Source organism: Tursiops truncatus, chromosome 4, assembly GCF_011762595.2.
Source record: "Tursiops truncatus isolate mTurTru1 chromosome 4, mTurTru1.mat.Y, whole genome shotgun sequence".
Lineage (NCBI taxonomy): Eukaryota > Metazoa > Chordata > Mammalia > Artiodactyla > Delphinidae > Tursiops > Tursiops truncatus.
The window spans coordinates 94378058-94397347 of NC_047037.1; the positions used below are offsets into that span (position 1 = coordinate 94378058).

At 36.6% G+C, this 19290-nt stretch overlaps 1 protein-coding gene across 1 annotated transcript in view; it reads right to left on the reverse strand.

Moving 5' to 3' along the window:
- Nucleotides 1–19290, reverse strand: part of ZPLD1 (zona pellucida like domain containing 1) — a 289906-nt gene that overhangs the window by 12243 nt on the left and 258373 nt on the right. The window contains exons 9-14 of the mRNA XM_073804283.1: nucleotides 15949–16169; nucleotides 12445–12626; nucleotides 10962–11034; nucleotides 6472–6569; nucleotides 3723–3803; nucleotides 83–254 (exon numbers count right to left, since the gene is read on the reverse strand). Coding sequence (XP_073660384.1) covers nucleotides 83–254; nucleotides 3723–3803; nucleotides 6472–6569; nucleotides 10962–11034; nucleotides 12445–12626; nucleotides 15949–16169 — 827 coding nt within the window. The remainder of the gene's footprint in view (nucleotides 1–82; nucleotides 255–3722; nucleotides 3804–6471; nucleotides 6570–10961; nucleotides 11035–12444; nucleotides 12627–15948; nucleotides 16170–19290) is intronic.

Consider the following 19290-nt stretch of genomic DNA (forward strand, 5'->3'; position numbering starts at 1 on the left):
TATGTAGAAATTAGTTCCTAACACTTGATAACTTCAGCTTAGATCAATTCAACAGTTCAGAATAAAGTTGCTAAAAACATACTGGCATAAGGAAGGGGCAGTCATCAGCTCTGCAGAGCTTGGTAACACAGTGCAGGAAGACAGTGGACATTTTCTGATTCTTGTGTTTCACGAATCGGAACACTTCAAAGGAAAAGCGGCCCTGCTGGCTCCTGCCGTTTTCAATGACGGTGGTTTGAGGATCTTTGTCACAGCTACACGTTAGAGAATGTGAAAACGATATTATTGGAAAGTACCAACCTACCGTGACTTGTAAATTAATTTCTGCAGTATTAAGAGTACCCTATTACATTAAGAGCTAACAAAATTATGCCATGTTATCGATACTTAATAGGAGAATAAACTAACTCAACAGATATGTAAGTGACCTAGATCACAATATTTAAGCAGACCAGTTTCTGATTATAATATTATTATCAAATTTTAGAGGAATTATACTTTAGAGGAATTTCATATAGTTCAAAAATCCAAACACTATAAAATATATATAGTAAAAAGTCTCTCCCCACATCTCTGCCCTTGTCCATGCTCTCCCATGTCCACACACAAATCTGCCCGTGGTGACCTCACATGTTACTGCAGCCTCACAGGGCATATGCAAATAGAAGCAGAAGCAATATATTCTCAATGTTCCCCCCTTCTTAAACAAATGATAGCACACTCTCTATATTATTTTGTACCTTGCCTTTTTTAAATTTAACAATGAATCTTAGAGATCTTTCCATATCAATATTTAGAGAGCCTCCTTCATCTTTTTCCACAGTTGTACACTATTTCATCATGCACATGTCAGAGTTTATTTAACCTGTGTCCTATTTACGTACTCTTGCATTATTTTTGAATCTTTTGCATTTTTACAAAGTAATAATGAATAGTCTTAACACATCATTTTGAACATGTGCTGGGTTATCTATATATCTGTAGGATCATTCAGCAGATTTTGCCACATCACCCTCTATAAATATTATTGCATTTTGTACTGCCCCAGTAATGTATAAAAAATACTTATTTCCCTCAGAGCTACATCAACAAACTATATGTATGAAATTCTGGATTATTCCCTGTTTGGTAGGAACAATAAACTATCACCATATAATATCAATTCACCTTTTTTCTTAGTGTGAATGGATGTGTGAATTTTTCATATATATTAGAGCCATTTGTGTTTCTTTATCTGAAAATTGTTTATGTTCTTTGCTCAAATTTTTATTGTACTGTTGGCCTTTTCCTTAAGATTCCTATAAATTCTTGGTTTTTAGGAAGAGTGGTTCCTTCTTTGTTACATAAGTTGTAAATTGTCTTAACTTTGTTGTTTGGCTTTGGACATTCCTCCCAGTGTGTGTGTGTGTGTGTGTGTGTGTGTGTGGGTGGGTGGGTGGGTGGGTGGGTGGGTGTGGGTGTGTGTATGTGTGTGTGTTTGCACACAGAAATTTTATTTTTACATAATTTAAAATATTTTATTTTATGGCTTCTAGTATGTGGGCTAAACAGGATTTTCCTTACTCCAAATTTCTAAAGATATTCTGCATGCTTTCTTCCATCACTTTTAAAGCTGTAGTTTTTACATTTAAATTAATCTATTTAAAGTTTATCATGGTGAGCGAAGTACAGATCCTATGCTATTTTTTTCCTTAAGATTATCTACTATCCAGCACTATTTTTAAAAATCTCTGTCAATCCCACTGATTTGCATGTTACCAAGCTCTGTCATATAGTAAATTCCCATGTTTTGGATCTATTTTTCAACTTACTATTCTAAATTTTTGTCTATGTGTCTAGCCTCACATAATATCATACCCCTTTAATAACTTTAGAGCTTCTATTAACTGTAATATCTGGTAGAGCCATACCCTCCTCATTTCGATGTTGATTTCCCCCTTTCTTTGGCATTTTATGGATTTTTTGTTTATCCCTTTTTTCTTGATTCAGTTAGCTTATGATTCTCTGTTCTTGTGGGTATGCATTTCTCCTGACTTTTCTGGGATCTATGGCAGTGGGACCCCTCAGCAATCACTTTTCTTCCTTGCTTCTCCTGCCACTTCTTCCCACTCTGCTTCCTGCCAGCCTTTTCCTGCTCTGTTTTGTCTTGATCTTAACTGCTTTTATCAACACTAACACATATTTTGGAATTTCTAGGTTTTCTTTTCCTCCTTATCTCACTGAAAATGGCACTTAGGGGACTTTTTTTAGTTATCCATTTCAGTCTCTATAGTTTCCAAGAAGAAAACTGAAAGAATTAAGCTGAAGCCATAGTCATACCAGAAGTCTGATGATCTTATTCTAGATTATCAATACGTAATCATTATAGAAATTTTGGAAAATAAGAAAAATGTCAAAACAAAATGATCCACAATCTCACTGTGCATAAATAACAAAGGTGAACCTTTTGATGTATTTCCTTATAGTCTTTTCTATCATGTATTACATAAATGAAGTCAACTGTACAATCGTGTATGCTAATTCATTTCATATTTTAATACATTTAAATTTTAAAGAACCACATATTTCTAAAGATAGAAATATCAAGAAGACAGAAGGGGAAGAGATAAAATAGAACCAACTATTTTTTTCAATTTTATAAATAATTTTATATGATTATTATGTCTGTGTGAGCTTTCAACTTACTGGTTCTCCATAATTCACCTACCCATTTCCCTACTGCTGAACATGCAGTCGACTCTCATGTTTTACTATTTTAAATAGCACTGATAGACAAGAAAGTCATAAATATCTTAGAATATGCTTCCCATTTCACAAAAGTAGAATCAAAGGATATGAAATCTTTTAAGGTTTTTTGATACATACTGATATTTTTTCCCAAAAATGTTAACCAAATTAACACTTCCAGCAATAGAATATGAGTGTCAGTTTGATCATACCCTCTGAGTATCATCTTAACGTTGATTAGCCAGTAAAACTTATTCTTCTGGTTTCCCATCATATTACTCCCATCATGTGTCAATAAGTGGCAGTGATCAGAGCCAACTGCATTTTATAAGCATGATGAGAAGCCATTGCTTGGCTTTCAAGTCTGTTCCCCTGTCAGATAAAAATGCTGAAAAGGAACTGAGATGATTGAATGTTTTTATGATCAATGTCCCCTTTCCCCAAATGTAGATTACATTCACTCTATCACTGTCTATTGGGGAATGAAGTTGAAGTTATTGGCTCTGATAAAAAAGGAGTGGTAGGCTGTATTACACTTTCATATTAAATACTGATAAATTAAGAAAAGCAGTTTGGGGTCTAAATTATCTAGCCCATTACTTTAATTTTATTCTCCTTTTGACATACCATGAGACAGTCTAGTTTTGGAAAAATAGTACCCTCTCACCGCCTTTCTCATATTGTCAATAGTACCCTAGCCATGCTTTTCCTAAGACAGTGAAATATTCCCACATGACCTAAACATTAATAAAACATCTTTGATGGAGTAAACTTACTTGTAACTGTCATTCAACAACAGCCTTATCAGCATTTCATGTTGAAAATTGTTCTCCACTTTTATAGTTCCAACTATATAAGGACTAAAAGTTCAAAATGTAAAACTTTAAATTTAAAAGCTATAAAAGTACCCTATAATTTGTTTATCTGACTTAGCTTTTCTCTTTTAATTATCTATAGTAGGGTTATTGCTATCAATACAAGACTTAGACACTTACCTAAGGAAGAGATCATATCGAATATCATCATTTGGGTTCCCTGATGGGGTCGTGTAGCAATAATCCATTAAGACATTCCATCTGCAGGAAGAGGTAAGAATAATCTAGAGTCAGAATCTCCTTTTGGATATTAGTTACTAATCCAAGAGAAGTAGATATTGACAAACATCTTATCCCAGGGAACATAGTTTTATATTATTTGCAGAGACTTCTTGTTTATTAAAATTTTCTCCTAAACTCAAAGTATTTAAAAGTCTGCAACAAATTGCTGTCACACATCAAGAATCACATACAACCAAGAATAAAAATGCCAAGAAGACAAAAAGGGAGAAGGTAAAGTAGAACCAGATTTCTAGAGTGTACTAATCTCTTCAGGATGCAATGTTTAAATAATAATATATGAGAAACCCAAAATAAACTATTTACATGCTACAATTTTTTTATTAGGGCAGAAATGGATCTTTACTTTTGAATTTCCTTTCAATTTTGATCATTCTGAATCCTCTAAGTGTCAAATGAAACTTGATTGATTTTGTTATTTTGCAGAGATGTTTCTGAAGATCGTTTTATATAATTTTGGCCCAGATTCTTATGGGGAGAGTTCTTTTGTTTTTTAATAAACTTTTATTGAATAGTAACACACATAGAAAATACATGAATCATAAGTGTTCACAAAATGACTGCATCTGATTAATCATCTTTCAGATGAAAAACATAGAACATTCTGGTATCCCAAAAGCTCTCCCCATGCCCTCGTCCAGTCACTACCCCTCCTTCTTTATGGGAAGAATCGCTATTTTCCAATTAATGACATAAAGTGGGTGTCACCCTTTAATCCTTGTAATTTGGGGTTTTTTTAGATAAATTTATGTATTTATTTATTTATTTTTGGCTGTGTTGGGTCTTCATTGCTGCACACGGGCTTTCTTTAGTTCCGGGGATTGGGGGCTCCTCTTTGTTGCAGTGTGCGGGCTTCTTATTGCGGTGGCTTCTCTTGCTGAGGAGCACGGGATCTAGGCGCACGGGCTTCAGTAGTTGTGGTACACGGGCTTCAGTAGTTGTGGCACACGGGCTCCACAGCTCAGGATCAGTAGTTGTGGAGCACGGGCCCATTTGCTTCACGGCATGTGGGATCTTCCTGGACCAAGGCTCGAACCCGCGACCCCTGCCCCGGCAGGTGGATTCTTAACCACTGCTCCACCAGGGAAGCACCCTTGTAATATGTTATTTCTACTTATTAGCATTTCTTTTTTTTTTAATTTAGGCAAATATGTAAAATATATGTATTTTTACATATAGGCAAACCAAAAAATATAGGCATTACCTTCTAAACAAAAAATTGGAATACATGATTTGATATACAGTTTGACAGGAGGCAGAATATTTGAAATCATCCCTCTCTTGGAGAATCTGAGGTCTATGGCTTCAGAAGGTGTGGCGATTGTGGGTGGGTGGGCATTCGGGTGGGAAGAGTAATGTGAACAAAGGTGTGAAAGACCAGAAGGGACTAGGAAGGTCCTGGGTTCATGCGGAGCGTCAGGTGGGAGGGCTGAGATGCGAGCAGCACGGAGACACTGGAAAATCTGGACAGGAGCCTTAGGTGCTGACATTTTTGAGGGAGGAGCAGCAGGATGAAGGAAGGTCACAATCCCCAGTCTGGCTGGGATGTTTTGGGGTGAATGTGCTAGAGAGTGCAGGAAGTGGTTTGAGATGCTGACAGCTGGACCAGAGGGTGGCTGCATGGGTGGAAGAATAATAGACATAATAGGCGAGGTACTTGGGAAGGAAAACTGAAGAATAAAATGGGGTGGATTCCTGAGAAGTTTTTTGGACATTTAAGGTGAGGTTATGTCACCTTAATATAGGGTCGAGTTTCCCATTTTGGAAACTGGGAGAACAGTGGTTCCACTGTTATTCTTCTTTTCCTTTAAATACGTGTCTTTTCCCTTGATTAATCTCACCCCATTCTGACTGCTCTCTTGTTTGGAGTGATAAGGATAGCTATCAGACAGAGATGGCACTAGATCAGGGCCAGGAACACTGGGTAGGATTTGAGCTGGCAGAAATAAAATGGAAGGGTGTGTGTGAGGCAAGAGGGTGGTGGTGGAGAGAGAGTCTGGTCAGAGGCAATGGCATAAGCTTTGCTATGTTTGGCAAAAATGCGTAGCCATGGATGGCGAGAGTGAAATGTCTGTACCTGGTTAGGGCAGGAGACGTATTAAAATCCCTAGGGGAGTGGCCTCAGGCCTATGCCCCTAACTACATTGTTTTTCTTTTAATTTATTTATTTATTTAAGCTGCGTTGGGTCTTCATTGCTGTGCACGGGCTTTCTCTATTTGCGGCGAGCGGGGGCTACTCTTCCTTGCTGTGCGCGGGCTTCTCACTGTGGTGGCTTCTCTTGTTGCAGAGCACGGGCTCTAGGCGTGTGGGCTTCAGTAGTTGTGGCTCACGGGCTCTAGAGCACAGGCTCTGTAGTTGTGGCGCACGGGCTTAGTTGCTCCGTGGCACATGGGATCTTCCCGGATTAGGGCTCGAACCTGTGTCCCCTGCACTGGCAGGCGGATTCCCAACCACTGCACCACCAGGGAAGTCCCCCCTAACTACTTCTTTAAGAGCCATTGTTTAGCATTTCTAAATGGAATGGCAATGGCAATATTTTTTTTAAAGTGAATGAGCTAACTTTATGATTCATGAGGCTTTAGGCAGCCAAAATGTTTTAACCAACAAAAGATAAGGGTTTGAAAATACCTGCCGTCCAGATTAGTGGCTTGTACAGCTGCAAATACTTTGGTTTTCAAAGGTAATCCTATACTCGGGATAATTAACTGCTGACTGTAGGTTGAATCCTAATGATGAAAAAAATAAGCAATTAATCCATCATTGCCTTCCCAACAGCACATTTACTTAAGACAATAATGTCCTATAAAAGAAAAGGGGGCAAATCAACATCAATTTACAGAACCAACTCCAAAAAGGACCTAGTTAATCCTCTAGTTTTTGGCAGAACTGTTCTTAAACCATATCCAAGTAACAAATTCATGCATAAATTTTTTTGTGTCCATAGTTTACCATTTATGATGATTAATGTTCAGTGTATTTAAATTATAAGCAATGGTTACTAGTCAGAGGTTAGTATTTAGTTTGTCTAATATTCAGCTATTAATATTCAGTTTACTTAAATTCATATTCCAGTTATTTAAATTATATTAGTGGCTAATATTCAGTTTATTTAAATTATATCTGCTTCAGTTTAAGCCCTTTGCCATTGGAGATGTAAGTCTTTACACTTTAAATAATGTGTCTCGTTTACCCAAAGTCACTTATCTGGCAATTTGAAATTACCAAAATTTAATAAAAAAACCTAAAAAGAGACCAGTATGGTCTCTGAGTTGCCAAAATGCTTGGCCTGGAATTCCTGTACTAGATTACATGGTAAGGACTTATAGAAGGGTGTCTTAGGACTTCATTTCTACCTTTTACCCTTAGTTTAGACCAATTCTGGAGAGTTTATTTATATCACTTCCCAATCTACAGTAGACGAAAGCAGCAAATTAGAAATTGAGAAGTGACAGCTTTAATTTGATAGTAAAGAAAAACAGAAAAAAAATGTGGAATAAAGAAAAAACTTCTCAAAATCTAAGCTGTCAAATCATTTAGCATGGAGGCAAATTGTTTCCCCCAAATTCAGTAACTCTGAAGATAATGCTATTTCATTGAATTTTTAAAATTAAAACAATAATAATTTGGATGCTTCACTTTTGAAAAAGTTGCATTCATGTGGAATATTTCATTCTCAAATAAAGCCTGATAAATGAGGGATTATATGCTATACTTATTTTCTATATTTCTGTGATAAATGATAATAGCTCCTCTAACCATTTCTGATAGGTAGTATTTTTATTTCATTATCTTTCTGGCTCCCTTTTCCAACTTCTCCACGTTATCCACATTTCATTAACTATACAGCTCTTTCATCTTGTATTTGCATCAATATTGCCCAGAAGAATGCTTACTTTTTTTTACAAGTATTATACTACAAAGTCATTTGCAAGTGATATGACTCAGCTGTGGTTTAATCATGACATCAAATTTATTCTTCTAAAAGGTAATCTTTTGATTTTATTTTGTTTAGTTGCCTTTACTCCTGTTAGTACAATATTGTCCCTAAAATCAATTATATTTATTTTACATTTTTTCCTCAACTTTAAAAGTAATTCATAATTACCATAACCCAGTTTTAGATTTACTCTGTTTCTTTACCTGCTCAGAAGACATTATTAATTAGGTACAATTCAAATTCACAAGGTCATCTTCACTTTCAGTTTCCACAGAGGAGAAAACTGATCTATTTATACCATGTAAAAATAAGGTCATAGTTCAACTTGAAGTAAACTCCATATATTAAAATCACACAGTCAATAAATGTCATTATTTATTATAAGTAAAATTTTCCTAAGTACATTCACTGAATCCCAGAACACATAGAAATAAACAACTGCACTTTTTCCTACCCAAGTAACTAACTATAGAATAAGAGCAGTAGGTATGTAATATAATTTTCATCATTCCTAAGGGTTAGAAATCACAAACTTTGCAGGTAAAACAGGAAAATATGGCCCCTAATGGTTGTAAAATAATACTTAGTTTGAAATGCTGCAATAAAATTACATTTGGGTAGCTAAATGTTAGTGTTCCAAACAAATAATAAATATGGTTTGGGATCAATTCGTCAAAGTATACAAAATTTTTTTCAGTATAAATTACTAGTTTTTTAATGTCCTGTAAGATGGCAAAATACTACAATGGTGCCATGTTAAGAAACTAGTTTGGGGCAGTGAAGCTCTCCTGTATGATACAGTAATAATGGATGCATGTCATATACATTTGTCAAAACCCATAGAATATATAATGTGAAGTATTAACCTAAATGTAAACTATGGACCTTACTTAATAATATGTCAGTATTGGTTCATCAATTGTAAGAAATATGCCCTATGACCCATAATACAAGGTGCAGATAACAGAGGAAGTTGTATGCAGGCACTGGAGGTCTATAGGAACTCTCTGTACTTTTTTTTTTTGGCTGTGTTGGGTCTTCATTTCTGTGCGAGGGTTTTCTCTAGTTGTGGCAAGCAGGGGCCACTCTTCATCGCAGTGCGCGGGGCTCTCATTGTCGTGGCCTGTCTTGTTGCGCAGCACAAGCTCCAGACGCGCAGGCTCAGTAATTGTGGCTCACGGGCCCAGTTGCTCCGCGGCATGTGGGATCCTCCCAGACCAGGGCCCGAACCCGTGTTCCCTGCATTGGCAGGTAGACTCTCAACCACTGCGCCACCAGGGAACCTCTCTCTGTACATTTTAGGTCAACTTTTCTGTAAATCTAAAACTGCTCTAAAAAAATTAAGTCTGTTAATTTTTAAAACACTGATTTGTAGGGAAGTGGTTGAATTTTATTAAATAACTGGTTAGTAAATAACTTTTAAATTTTAATGTATTAATTCAACCGTTAGTAATACTTTCATTGCAAATTGGTTAAAAATGAGAAGGATTGGGCTTCCCTGGTGGCACAGTGGTTGAGAGTCCGCCTGCCGATGCAGGGGTCACGGGTTTGTGCCCTAGTCCGGGAGGATCCCACATGCCGCGGAGCAGCTGGGTCCATGAGCCATGGCCACTGAGCCTGCGCGTCCGGAGCCTGTGCTCTGCAACGGGAGAGGCCACAACAGTGAGAGGCCCACGTACCGCAAAAAAAAAAAACAAAAAAAACAGGATTTTGGCACTATGTATTTCATTTATATTCTGATATCAATTACCTTTGTACCATAGAATTAAAACCTTAAGGTTATCATCAAATTACAGACTTTTATTTGGCATTAAGATTCTAGAAACTCTTTGAAGGATTAGGTCTAGTTAGCAACAGGAGTATAATACTATCTCTAATGATAAAGGAAAGAGCTTAATAGCAAAGCTCTCCTCAAATCCACACTTCTAAATTTTGATTTTCTGCTTTTCTGCTGAGAGAATAGTTTAATTTCACAGAAAACAGTGGTATCCTTAAATGTCATGTATGTTTTTCACTTTTTTAGGATCAGGAATTCCCATCTTTGTTTCACTCAATTATAACAAATAAGATTGGATCCAAACCATTCATCGCAATTCCACCTGAGGGACCTTACACGTATAAATTAACAGAAAGGTTCCAATTTAAAAGTATTGCTCACAACAATAATAAATATCTGGCCATACTGGGAATGAATACTGGCCCATATTTGCTGAGTATCGTAAAACCAAGTATCTTGGCAGCTTCTCCTTGCAGAAGAAAGTTCAGAAATGACAGAAAGGCAATCTCCATTCCAACACATTTTAATTTGTTGTTTAGAACTCTGTGGTGTCAGACTACAAACTTATAAACATGATTTTTTTAAATGCCTTTGGAAAATGTCCTACTACAATATTTATAGCACATTATATTCAAAGTATAATGCAATGACTTTTAAATCAGTTGCATGAATTATAACTCAGTGCCATGATGACATGAATAATAATGTAAAAATCAGATTCATAATTTACAAAAATGTTGGTTGATAGATTGAAAATTGATATTTAAATCAGGCATTTAACATGTATGAGTAAAAATTTTTAATCAACATGAAAATACCATTGTGAGATTAATGTTAGAGTTATAAATAGAAATTCATGTATTTTTCACATTTTTGCTGCCACTGTCGATATTTAAATGACAAAAGTTTATACAATACTGTGCAGTCAATCCAAATTATTTCAGATGTGACAGAACTGACAACAGCCAAAACCCACATTGAAAATATTAACACATTCATCACCAAGCATCGTGCCTTCAAGTCAAGTATCATTTGGACTTTTCCTATCTTTTTATCACAAATATATTATTTCCAAAATCTTGACCCTGACTATGGCTACACACACACACATACACACATAAATAAATATATATGTATAAATGTAGATAGACACTTGGAATAACTATGCAGAATCACATTTATAAAATAAAGTTTAAATCATACACCAACTTCTAGAAAATAATGGAGTTTTTAGTATACTTTTATCACTAAGATATATGAAAATGGTGGTAAAGATGAATAAATGTTACCAAAGTATAACAAGGTTAATGTGGCTTTTGGTAGATTTTTATATAAAAGCCATTCTCATAAATGGCTCCTCAGAACAGTGAAAGAGAAGATAACATCCTTCGCCCATCAACTTACGTTATAAAGGAGCAGGTTCAAAGTGCTGACAAATGTACCATTGTTCTCCCTCACAGAAATAGCAGCTGAGGACCTAAAACAGATTGAGGAAAAGGAAGGCATTAATGAGACTTTAAAAGTTTCAGTTATACCTTAATGTTAGATTTAAGGCAAAAAACTCTTGAGTAATCCTGACATACTTTTAACTAGGTCTGTAGTGTGCATACTGTTTAAATTACTGAACAGATAAATAATCAAACAGCAAGAGGGACTAAGTAAAGACAAACTGTTCTTTATGATCTTTTTATTTATAAAGGAACCCTTTTTACATTTTTTATTACTTACATGAAACTTTTGCAGAAAAACCTCATTCCAAAGAAAATTGAATCTGATGCAAATACATTTTCATCAATTCCACTTCAATAGAAGTTTCATGAGATCAGGGACTTTGTTTTACTTTGTTTACTGCTGGAACATTGCATGGCACGTAGTACGTGTATAATATTTATTGAATAAATGAATATGTTTCCATGTGCATTGAAGTTCAGGAATGTATTCAGTGCGAAAGTTGAGGGGAGCAGAGTGAAAGACTCTGACCTCCTTCCCTCTGCACCTGTATCCTTTTGACTCAAGGCCTTTCTTTTCTTGTTTTCCACATCAAAATCTTGCTTTTGACCAAGTTGTTTGTCATCATTGTGCCATTAAATCATCTATGAATATATTTTACCTGAAGCAAAATGTGGCCTCCACATTCCCTGTGACTGAGATTAAACAATAACTACTTTTGTGATAGAAAACCCTAGAACTGGAGAGGGAAAGTTCTTATTCAATCACCCCATCTTGTCAAAAATATTTCACAAATCCATATGGTTATATTGTAACGTGGATGTATAACTGTCTTGGAGTATGTGCTTTGGGAGTAATGAATGAATACATGACTATAAACAAAAGGCAATGACCGCAGTCCATGTCTGAAGCTCTTTGGTTCTGGGTGACACCACCTTTCCTGGGAAGCATCAGCAACTGTGCAGGTGACACCTCAGCAGGAGGCATGGAGACCTCAGATTCTGGGCAGCAGAGTCCACCAGTGAGAGATACGGCAGAGAATGAAGCTAAACAGGACCCAAAAATGCAGTGACCGAATGTTCCACACACTGGAAACAGGACAGGCCCTTCTGGTGCATAAGCACCCAGGGTTCTTGGGTTCTTGGGCAGTTCTAAGGGGAGCTAGGAGAACCCCAGGCAGACATCTGATTAGTTTGAGCCAATTTTAATTGGGGGGGGGATTAAAACTGAGCTGTTGATATGCATCATAACAATAACACTTACAGATGGATAGAGAGGTAGATAGGTAGGTAAGTAGATAGATAAGACCTTATATGGTTTCCATGACATTGAGTTTAGCTATTCTCAACAAATCCTACCATCTTTATAAGTCCCTCAAGGGTAAAAATGACTCAAACCAAAAGACAATATGAGAAAGCAAGAATAAAATGCGACTTACGAAGCAAGCTGGGTATTATTAACCAGGTATTCCAATGGATAACTACAACTAAATTTGTAAAGAAGTCCAGGTAGGTAACTGATGATTGTTGGTGGGTCTGGAGTATCAATATATCCTGAAATATTTCCTATTTGTACTGAAGTTGCATTTCCATAAGCACTGACTCCAGGAATTGTGGATACCTGTTAGAATGGTAGATCAAGCTCAGTTATTAAATAGTTACATGTAAATCTAGGCATTTCATATGCAAAATAAAACATTAGACAAATCATTTCTAGGGTCTGTTGCAACTATAACATGGCATGGTTTTGAAATTATACACATATAATGCTACTTATAAGTGATCATACGTCTTTTTCTTCTTCCTCTCATAAAGAGGGTGATTTTATTCTTTTTTAATTAGTTTTTATTGGAGTAGAGCTGATTTACAATGTTGTGTTAGTTTCAGGTGTACAGCAAAGTGAATCAGTTATACATATACATATATCCACTCTTTTTTAGATTCTATTCCCATGTAGGTCATTACAGAGTATTGAGTAGAGTTCCCTGTGCTATACAGTAGGTTTTTATTAGTTATCTATTTCATATATAGCAGTGTGTATATGTCAACCCCAATCTCCCAATTTATCTCCCCCATTCTCCCCTGGTAACCATAAGTTTGTTTTCTACATCTGTGACTCTATTTTGTAAATAAGCTCATTTGTAGCATTTTTTTAGATTCCACATATAAGCGATATCATATGATATTTGTCTTTCTCTGTCTGACTCATATGTGTCTTTTAACTAAATAAAACTTCATATAACCAAAGACACTATACTCATATTTCATAAATAAGAAAGTAGAGAGACTATATGTCACTCGTTGTGCTACAGCAAGTAATTTGAAAACACTCATGGGTAAAGTCCAAATTCCGTGGCATGGCCTAAAAGACCCCTGTTAATCTGATCTTGTTTTCCATGTTAGCTTCACATCTCCAGGCTCCCACTCTTGGTTAATAATGTCCCAGCCCCAAGGCCCTTGTTGCTCTGGCCTTTGGGCATACTCCTCCTGCCTCCACTCTCCCCTCCTCACCATGACATATCCCATTCCTCCCCTGGATCTCATCTTCCCTGGAAACTTCTCCTGATACACCCCACAGCTTCTATTCATGCAGTCACAGTGCATGAGCAGTCTGACTCAGCACACCCCCATCCATAATCAGAGCTCTTTGTGGGCAGGAGACCCTCCTGGTCTTGTTTGCCTTTGTCCCTTCAGCATAGCTCAGTGACACCAGCATCTTGGGGTCCTCAAGATAAATTCTGAACAAATGAATTAAGGTCACAAATTTTCTTAGGGTCGATCTTCTCAGGGTCTTCCTCTGTGGTACATGGAGATTCTCATCCCCTTCCAGGACAATAGTTCTTAGCTGGGTTGTGGAGGGATCATGAACTCCTAGAATTTATATAAAAATATTGTCCATGTGTATATTTTCCTGGGACTGATTAGCTTTCATTTCTCCAATCCCACTAAAATTTAAGAACCAGCATTTCAGGAATAATCAATAATGTTCTTGACCTTCATAATACAATCGAGCTTCTCCCACCATGTCAAATACAATATGATGCTCAATTAATATTTTTAGCAGATATTATGGAGACCGGTAACATTTAATTTTCAACAATAGAATACCCTTTATACATGAACCTAGGAGCACATGGGCAAAGCTGAAGCAATTATCTAGCTGACTCATGAAGAGAACCAAAATCATTATGAATGAAAACATTTTGATTCTAATCCAGATGATTTAGTAGTCTACTTAATTTTTCCCATACAGGACTATCCTTGGAGCAAACTCCAAAGGTGGTAACATCTAAGACAAAAATAAAAAACTAAGTGATTCTTCCTCTCTACACATCGCTTGCCTGACTGGCTAGCTAAACGTGCAAATTCTGTCTGCGAAAAAAAATTATATACATATATTTATATATATACACATGATATATATCTCAATTTTTATACCAGAGTAATTCAGCTCTAAAAAAAAAAATGAAGGTACACACACGAACACGTACACACACACACACACACGCACACACACACACACACACACACACACACACACACACACACAGGCTTTGTCTGGCATTTCTCCCAAATTGTTTTTCCAGCAGCAGGGTAAGACTGAAGTCAAGAGTAGAGAGCTCCTTGAAGGAGAGGCCTTGGGCGACCGTGGGAGGAGGGGCAGGGCTGCTGCTCTCCACAGGGGCCCCCTCCCTCCACAGGGAACCTTGGATGTGTAATAATCAACCTGAATCCCTCTCCCTCACTCTCCCTTAGGCCCACTTCATAACCTCTCTGCACACAACCCAGAGAGATGAATAAACGTTTTCAATAAAAAGAGTCAACAATACTCAAGCTGTAGACTTGGAAATGGTCATGGGCACAATATTCTAACTGCCCTCCGGGAAAAGATAAAGGAGATTCAAAGAAATCTCTTTTTCCTGTCTCCTATCTCCCACCACGTCTTAAAAGCCCTGCCCTTAGAATAATCAAGCTTTTCCCCTTAATCCCAAACAATAATTTATCAAGAGGAAAAACTGATCTCTCCTTCTTCACTGGGCTAAGTGGTCACGCTCATTGAATCTTCTTTTTGTCTTTGCTAGGATTAACCAATAAGACTATATTTAAACAAGCAAAAGAAAAAATAGTGCTAAATGAATTTTAGTGTAACACCCCCCAAATCACAATATTTTTACTTCAATTAATTTTAATTCCCAGGAGAGTGAATGCCTCTTTCAATTCTATTTTTGGTGTTCAATGCATGCATAAATAAATGAATAGTGTAGACTAGTGGTTCTCACTCAAGGTGGAAATATTTGAAGTGGTGTTTTGATTTTCACAATGACTGGAGAGAGCGTGCTCCTGGGATTTCATGGGTAAGACTGTGTATGATAACATTTTGAAATTCAAAGGACAGTCCCACAGGATGAAGAATTTCACACTGGAAATGCTAACAGCCCTCTTTTACAAAACAGTGGTATGGATCATTCAGTGGTAAACATGATAACCTAGAAGATTCTAAGTTTCTCATTCTATATTTCATCTTTCTTCCTGAATGAGGTCACTAAGAAGCAATAGGCCAAGTGATCCATCGCCAAACTCACTGGAATATAAAAGATACTTCCATGAAACGCATGAGGAACATAGCTAATTATCATTAGATAATTAGATAATAACTGTAGAGACATATTCCTCAGCATCACTCACACAAAATAATGTTGGTTAGAGTAGCACAGTTAATCTCAGCCCCCTCAACCACCAGCTACAATAAACAGAACCACTATTGGAAAATAAAATTGTATGATTGGGAGCAGAAGCCTCAAACAGGCAAAGGAAAGCTATTTGTTCAGTTTTATTGGAATTTTTTCTCGAAAGACAGATTGGGCTTCTGATTATTTCATGAAATTGGGAGATTTTTTAGTTATGATCCCCAAACCTAGCACACAATTTCACACTAATCTTACCACTAAATTGTTTCCACAGCCCTCCAAGGTGCTGAGATTGATGATGAAAATGACCACTGCAGGAAAGGTGTTGTTATTGATGAATCCCCTGCAGTGGGAATCCCCATGCCTTCCGTTCAGTGCCAGGTCTGTTTCAGAATAACCGGAGAAAAGTACTGTGCAAAAATTAATCTTCATTGTAATGGCCTGGACCCCACAGTAGACATTGATGTCTCTTTCAGCTGAAATAAAAAATATAAAAAAACAAACAAATCACGAAAGCACAGCATGGGGTCCAAGAATAACTTTACCATCCCCTGAGGTATTTTCATCCCCATGGTCTGTTTAACTCATTCCTATACTTGAATACACCATAATCCAACGTGAAAGTATTAGGAAAAATAGTCTTTGATTTAGTTATTTCAGGAGAGATCTTTGAGTGTAGAGATTATAGTGTATCTCTGTTTCCTTGTGCCCGGTACACAGTGGATGTGCATTAAATGTTTATTGGGTAGTGTAAAATGATTGGAGAATTGAGTGGAAAAAATCAGGCCACGGAGGAAATTCAGAAGAGAGGAACTGAATTATTTAGATCATCTGTCTAGAGCAGTGAGCCTCACTACAAATGATGCATTTTCTCAAGTGTAAGGAAGAAGCAGTTAAAATCCATCCTAAGCCAAATTGTTGAGCACTTTGGTGTTTTGTAACCCATCTTATCCAGGATGTATAAACAAAAGCCATCTATCCAGATTCCATTTTATTTTATTAAATTATGCTAGAGAGGAAGAGAATGAAAACTTATCTGTTGATATTACAGTCAGACATGCAGTCTACCCTAAGAAAAATTTGCCAATAACTATGCCTGAATAAAAGCAATTAACTAGGCATGAAAATGTAAATACACAATTTGCAGTTTTCCATGATTCCATGAGTTATCAGTGATGGGATCCATTCCAGGTCTATAGAGGTGAGCAGGCACACACACACAAACACACACACACACACACTCCACACACAAGATTTTCATGTCTCTATTTAGTTATTTTTCTGCATGTAATGAGGAAAATATATGTAGAAAATGGAGAATTTGGCTGTTGCTAGGCAATTCCCCAGTGTCAGAAGCTTTCAGTTTTATTGGTTTTGGTAACTGTTACAGATTGAATTGTTTCCCTCCCTCCAGAAAAAAAAAAAGATACATTGAATCTTAACCCCCAGTACCTCAGAATGTGGTAATTAGTTTAGATGAGGTCATACTGGAGTAGGGTGGGTCTCTACTCCAATATTACTGGTGTTCTTCTAAAAGAAGTATCATGTGAAGAGACAGAGACACAGGAAGAATGCCATGTGAAGACAGAGAATTGGGGTGACACACCTACAAGCCAAGGAATAGCAAAGACTGCCAGCAAACCACCAGAAGCTGGGAAGAGGCCAAGAAGGATTCTGTCCAGAGTCTCAGATGGAGTTTAGTCCTACTGATACCTTGATTTTTAACTTCCAGCCTCCGGAATTGCGAGAAAATAAATTTCTGTTGTTTGAAGTCACTCTGTTTATGCCACATTGTTACAGCAGACTTAGGAAATTAATACAGTAAGCTTACTACTTTTTACCACTCTTATTTTTTACCACTGAGATAAAGAATCTGAAACATACATCTGGTTTTCAAAGTGTGAAAACAAACAAATAAAAATGGCTGTTTGGAGAAATCACCTTGATTGTTCAAAAAAGGAAAAACAAGCATAATAAAATATATTTTTTGGTAAATGATCTAAGTAATATGTAAATGTCATTCATGACTTTTTGGCATAAAGTTAATTTGCTAAATATATCAGTTCTAATCTATGGGTAAAAGTGTTCAACAGCATATTTCTTTGGAGTGTTTATTCTGCATACTGGCTTTTTGTTGGTAAAGTGAGTCATATTTTGAGGATATGAATCAATCAAAGTGGAAATTCCTATATTTGATTATGATTTTAAACTCAATACAAAAAAGAAAAATTTTTTTCATAGCAAAAGATAGAAAGATGGAAAATCTTTTTCATGGCCAAAAGGCAAATATTAGGCTGCTTGGTACAGAAAACCCCAAGCAATATTCCCCTTGTAGGTGGAAAATAAAATGATAACCCACAGATGAAGCATACTTTGCCAACACAGAAAATAATAAATATGACTTAAAATTGGGAGAATATCTCTATTAGCTTTCAACAACATTAGCTGTTCAAATGCAACTATAATTTTTAAATGATGCTCTTATTAAAATAATGAGTTCATTTTAACAAACATTTGAATGTTTCCAACATTCAAACTTCAAATTACATCTTAAATGTGGTGATTTTTCTCCATCTTTATGCTATTCCTTGGTCTATGCCATAATTATATTTTCCCTAGAATATTACATTCACCTCCTAACTGGTTCCTTTATTTCAACTCTTAATGCCCTCTGATTAGTACAGCTGTTAAAACGTGAATCCAATCATGTTACCTCTTTGCAAAGATCTTCAACAGCTATTCATTTCACTCAGGCCAAAAGTCCAAATCTTGAACCAGGTCCTCAAGACTCTCTGTGATCCACCACCTGCCTACCTCTGCATTCTCATCTCCTCTCTACTATCCCCCTTACTCCCTACATCTGTTTCACTGAACTCTGTTCAGTTCTTTAAATGTATCACACTGAATCATAGAGACCAGAATAGTGGTTACCTCTGAAGGAAAACTGTCTAGAATAGGGGAAACAAGGAAAATTTGGAGGGTGATAAAATTGTTCTCTATCAATCTGGGTGGTGATAACATGAGTGTATACATATGTTAAAATTTCAAGCCACACACTTAAAATTGCTGCATCTTATTTTATATGTTATTCCTCAATAAAATACTGTATTTTAAAAAGCCTAATATAGGTTACACATGACCTTCAATCAGTTTTTTCCCCTCCGTAGGATGCTTCTCCTATTCCCAATCTTTGTCTGAGGAACTCCTACTCATCCCTCAGGTCTCGAATTTCATTGTCTTTTTCCCAAAGACTTTCCTGATCCCAAATCTAAATTATGCTACTCTGTCTTATGTTGTCGTATTGACTTGGAATCATATATGTATTTGTATAATTGTCTTCTCAATAAATTGAAAGTCCCAGAAAGCAGGAAGCTATGATATTCATTGATGTACTCCAGTGAGTAATTAATTAATTACTCACATAAAGTATGGGGCAATAGACTGCACTAAGGATGTACAAAGTAGTGGTCCTTTTTCTTAGGTAGATCACAGTCCATAAGAGGAGGTAGATGTGGCCCACATTTAAGAAAGATTGGACAGAGGACCATGGGGTGGCATTGAAAGAGAACCTTACCCAGACCAGTTGATTAGGAACAG